This window comes from Chelon labrosus (assembly GCF_963514085.1).
Source record: "Chelon labrosus genome assembly, chromosome: 16".
In the NCBI taxonomy this organism is placed as follows: domain Eukaryota; kingdom Metazoa; phylum Chordata; class Actinopteri; order Mugiliformes; family Mugilidae; genus Chelon; species Chelon labrosus.
In genome coordinates this window covers 18,354,073-18,359,582 of record NC_140349.1, presented here as the reverse complement: position 1 = coordinate 18,359,582, position 5,510 = coordinate 18,354,073, and the positions used below count along the sequence as shown (strand labels likewise).

Sequence of the window (5,510 nt, the reverse complement as noted above, 5' to 3'; positions counted from 1 at the left end):
TTGCCCGGATACACTTTAATTAAAGTACAAAAATGTGATCTTAAATTGTCTGTTAATGGTTATTTGTGTGAATGGAAATATTTTTACCAATTGAAAAAAAAAAAAAAAAATGACATTTAGACTTTTTCCTGCCCTTCAATTGTCCATTCATGCCTCTACTTCTTTCTTTCCAAGCCTCTGCAGCTCTAACCTTAAAGTAACCAAGGCAAGCTGCGGCATTCCCGTGCAATTAATCCAAACAGGCGCTCTTTAAATGGAGTCAAACCCGAACGTCCGAGCGCACTGAACCCCGAACTTTTTTTTTTTTTTTTTTCTGTCTGTATGTGCGTGTGTTCATCCATCCCATTTCCTGGACGAGGTTCCTGAGGGACGGGCCAGCTGAGCAGCAGCAGGCAGGCAGGCATGGGAAAGTTCTCCCTACTTTTTCCGATGACATGGGTTCTTTTTAAAGCAAGGAAAGCGACTCGGGCGGCAGTGCGGTCCGCTAGGGGAAAGAGAGGAGGTGACATTAAAAGTGCGCTGAGTGCTGACACCGGGAGACAGGAGGGAGACAAAGGCCGCTTCACGAGAGAGAAAGGTAAGAAATCTTGCTCTAGGAGAGGGGACCTGATTATTCCTATGTGTCTATGTGAGTTTATCGTGAATTCGTGAGAACTTGTCCCTGTCCCTGTACGGTAAAGTCCCTGTACAACTTATCAAATAACAGAAGTCTTTCAACAGAAATTACAGTCATGAATTTGTGCTTTTATTTCATTATTATTCATTATTATTTCTCGTTTTTAGCTCTGTTCAGTATGAAGTGTTCAAAAAGTAGTAAAAAGAAGATGTATAATCTAAATCGAAGTCAGAATTGAACTGAATTTAATGGAATGGAATATAATATGACTGTGGAATAGAAAATATGGCTATGGAATATACAAATTGTCAACCAGTGTAGATATACGTTAATCAAATCAGCTTTATTTGTCATATCTAGACATGTACAAGGATATTTGGGGGCACACTCGGAGCAGTAGGCTGCCATACAAGGCGCTCAGGGACCAGTTTGGGAGGTTTTAGGTGCTTGCTCAAGGACATAGACCAGGTTGAACCAGGGACCTCACTGTCCCAAAGAAGCTTCTCTAACGAGCGTCCCCTTTACTTACCCCATCTCATATAGCGACCGTTTACCATTAGGATCATATTTTTGTGGTATGTTTCTCTTGAGATCCTTAAAACAATACTCTCAAAAGAGGTTAAGTCTAGTTATTCTTTAACATTTCCGCGCCTGTTCAGTGGGTCAGAATCCCTGACCGTCCATTGTCTTGTCTCATCCTGTCAGAAAAGTTTGTTTTCTCACTGTCGGGGAGTTGTTGTTTTTTTTCTCAACGGGGAAGAAATAACAGAAAAACATTAATAGTACAAACAAATGGACAAGTGTCACTGCCGCGTCTCGACTCCCCCGTACAGGATGTTTATTCAGATGTGTGTGTGTGCGTGCGTGCACTCAGCTTCCCGACAAGCCACTGACTGTGACATTTATCACCAACAATTTCCAGCATCCGCCCTCTGTAACTCAAGGCACTACTTTTATGAAATCCCTAACATTGTATAACTGGGACGCGTGCGGGAGGCCTCTCGTGGACTCATTCACTCCGCCGTACGCTATTTCCATTCCCATTAAATGCTAACTTAAGCACCATATGGTTTTGTTTTAGTTTCATTTCGGTGTACGGGGCCCTTGCTCTTTTTCGTTTTCATTTTTTTATGAGGAGCTGGAGCCCACCTACAACAGCTTGAGCTCATGGAAGAACTAATAGGGGGCCACGGCCAGATACACATGTACACAAAAGAGAAAAAAAAAGGCGTCTTTATGGTAAAAATGTTGGAGAAACTTAGCTCATGTGTTGCTTAAAGAAACGATTAACGTCTCTTATGTCAGTTGTGAGTTTATGAAGCCCCTAGAGGACTTTGTAATGGAAATAAAATGCACGAATTAGGTGTTAAATGGTTTGAGCCAATCTGTTCAGCAATGTAACACAAAAGGAGAAGGTGGGTAAACTATATGACCCGTAAAATGAGTACAAGTACCCTGTAGAAAAGGGGGACCAAACCCCTGATACAGCAGTTAACACCTTAAGGAGGCTGAACAAGACTCTAAACAGGTGATTTAAAGCAGAATGATTGATACATTAGACATTAGAAAGAGGTTTCATAATAAAAATAGTTGGACGAAAATGTATGTATTGCCTGTTTGAGAATGATTTGGTGAGCAGGACTATTCCCAAATACTAGCTTAAACTCTAAAATCTCAAAAAAGGAGTGAAAGGAGTGAGACCTCTTTGCTTGATTATTGCATTTTTCTTTTGTTACGTTATGAGCGTCAATGTCAGAGGCAAAGCACACAGTTGAAGCGTTGCTCAAACGCTTGTTGGCATTGTAATGTAGTCAACTTTTTTTTTAATGAACTTGTAAACAAACACGTCTGAGAAAAGCTGAAGTCAGCCCAGTTTGTTGTTTCAGTGTCTTGTCAATGTGTAGCATTAGGTTGAATATGGGTTTGCTTTTGGGCACCTTTTGATAAATATTCTCTAATTCTTCCCCATCTGACCATTTATCCCTTACGCTGTTCCCTCCTAGGAGCAGAGGATGTCCAGAGCTGACTGGTCCTTCTTGGAGCACTTGCTGGAGGAGGGTCAGGAGTTTTCAACAGCGATTGGCCGCATCTGGCTTACCGTACTCTTCCTTTTTCGCATCCTGGTCCTGGGGACTGCCGCTGAATCTGCCTGGGATGACGAGCAGGCCGACTTCGTCTGCAACACCCGCCAGCCTGGCTGCACCGCTGTCTGCTACGACAGAGCCTTCCCCATATCCCACTTCCGCTACTTTGTCCTCCAAGTCATCTTTGTGTCCACGCCGACCATCTTCTACTTCGGATATGTGGCTATAAGAGCTGGGAAGAAAAAGGAGGAGGATGGGGGGCAGGCAGAAGACGGCGGTGGTGAGAGTAAGCAAGACGAAACTAAGAGAGAAAGGGATGATAAAGACAATGCTGAGGAGAAGGAGAAAGAAAAGAGTGGCGGAAAAGGTAGAAAAATGGACAAGCCTCCTTTTGATGCTCCCAAACTGAAAGGCAGGCTGCTGGGTGCGTATGCCCTCAGCATACTGATAAAAGTCCTCCTAGAAGTTGGCTTTATTGTTGGCCTCTGGTTTCTTTATGATGGCTTCTTCATCGCAGCGAAGTTTGAGTGCACGGGGTTCCCTTGTCCTCATACAGTGGACTGCTTTGTCTCTCGACCCACGGAGAAGACCATCTTCACCATCTACACTCAGGTGATCGCGGCCATCTCCGTACTCCTCAACCTTATTGAGCTCCTCCATCTACTCCAGCTCGCCATCTCCCATCGGCTGGAGAAACGTTACCGTACCCAGGATGAAGACTACCTCCCTCGGCCCAAGCAGGTACCAGCCCGACAAGAGGCTCCGGAACTCCAAGCGGAGGCGTTGCCGGTTTACGAAGCAGGGAGCCAGATCAGTACGCCCATGCAGGGTGAGCCTGCGCGCCATCAAAACCCTTGTGAGAGCTTCCAGGATATGGCAGTGGAGGTGAATTGGGGAACTGGAGAGGATGGAAGTGACATGCTTCCCAGTTATGTGAACTGCATGGGAGCTATGAGGATGACACATTCACCTAGAGTTTATTATAAGAAACACGCACACCACACTGGGAAAAATACTCATGCAGCCCATAAAGGACACTCAAAACAAAAACATTATGTATGACGCAGTCAGGGAGTATAATATGTTGTCTATGTCTATGAAAGCAATGTTGTCTTTTTATAAATACTATCCTGCACATGACACTTGACTATCAGGAGTGCACGGAGAGAGCTCAACTGGGGGGAAAAATCAAGGAGAACAACTGCTGCACTGTGAACCCAGTGGCTCAGAGGCAGACAGACATTCAAACAGAGATTTACCAGATAAATGGACCTATTCAAAATGAAACATTTTGAGAACACTCCCCGAGGCAAAGAAAATGAGACTCCACAATGAGAAAAGATTAAAGTCATAAGATGCCTTCATGTGAGGTTTAATGGCTTTCAGAGCTGAGTGTGGGAGTGGAAAAAACACACTGCAATTTGGGAGGGAGGTCTACGGAGGGGTGAATGTGTGAGGGTTTCTGCGAGGGAGCGACGCAGAGCCAGATTTAAGTGTATTCCCCTGAGATTTGCACTGTAACCCCTGGAGTTGTTTGAACTCCCCTTACTCTCCCAGTGGCTCTGTCCGCACTGTGGAATGTACTGGTCTCTGGATACCGCTCTGCTCCCAGGAGGATAATGGCTGCATGGATGCAGGCACGCATGCATGCACACACACAATGTGCTTTTCCCCTTTCACCCAGTGAGTTTTTCACCACTGAAGTTGAAGGAGGAGGCGAAGGAGAGCCAAACCGATGGAAATGAACACGACTTATGATTGCCAGAAACCATAGTATTTAAACTATGAATAGAGTGGAGGGAGAGAGAGAGAGAGAGAGAGAGAGAGAGAGAGAGGAGCACTGCGCACAGAAGCCGCTGAATAATGCAGAGACAAGCATCCAGTTTGAAAACACAACCTTTTAGTGTGCTAGGGAAAGAACGCAAAAGACGCATCAGTGATTGCACATTGAATGGACTGAAAAGCGGTACAGAAATGTACTAATTCAATGAGAGGAAATGTCTAATTATGTGATAACTGTATTTAATGATTAAGGTATTTTGCCAAAAACTGCCACTGAGAATATTTATTTTTTGAGAACAAATAAAAATTAAATGAATCGATGACAACAGTGCCAATTTATGGTATAATGCAAATGTGTACAAGTCTGAGAACTACTGCATTATTTGTCATGTTCTACACAGCAACGCCACTCAACTTGATCTCTTTTGTACTTGATGCCTTTCCTTTCTGCATCGAGGATGAGATTTTCTGCATGGTCAAAGTATGTCTGTGTCCAAACACACTCTTTTTGCTCTCCCAATACTGTTGCGATGCAGAGGAACCGAATCACTTGAGGGAAACGTAATAGAATAAATAATAGGAAGGACAGAGGAGTGGAGAAGTGGATGAATCTTCCGCGGTATTATTATGCACATAAGCTCCCAAGGGGAAAAAAGTGAGGGAACTAACTTTGATTTAATGTCTGTTTTCAAATATGTAGCACCGCGAAGAAGGGCAGCACTTATATGCCAGTAAAAGTTTATACGATTTGGAGCAGCACTTTGTGCTGGCCCGATTTAATATCCCCTGGAGAGTCTGGACTGTTACCGTTGTTTTCATGGAGAGCAATTGATAAAATCCAGAACTTCGACAAAGGTGCTCGCCCAGGCTCTCAAAGAATGTAGCAATATGTCTTTTCGGAAATGTGTCTGCTGGGCCCGGCCACACACTTTTCATTTCCAGCAATTTTACCGAACTGTCTCCATGACGATAAGCAGTTATCTATGGCAGGAAAGAGGGTTAACGGGAAACCTAAGAGAGACAAGCTC

At 44.1% G+C, this 5,510-nt stretch overlaps 1 protein-coding gene across 1 annotated transcript; it reads left to right on the top strand.

Moving 5' to 3' along the window:
• Positions 1–219: 219 nt before the first annotated feature.
• Positions 220–4,821, top strand: gja4 (gap junction protein alpha 4). Its single transcript, XM_084563901.1, has 2 exons — positions 220–577; positions 2,620–4,821. Exon 2 carries the CDS (start codon positions 2,629–2,631, stop codon positions 3,760–3,762), a length of 1,134 nt encoding a protein of 377 aa, XP_084420027.1. The 5' UTR covers positions 220–577; positions 2,620–2,628; the 3' UTR covers positions 3,763–4,821.
• Positions 4,822–5,510: the final 689 nt, after the last annotated feature.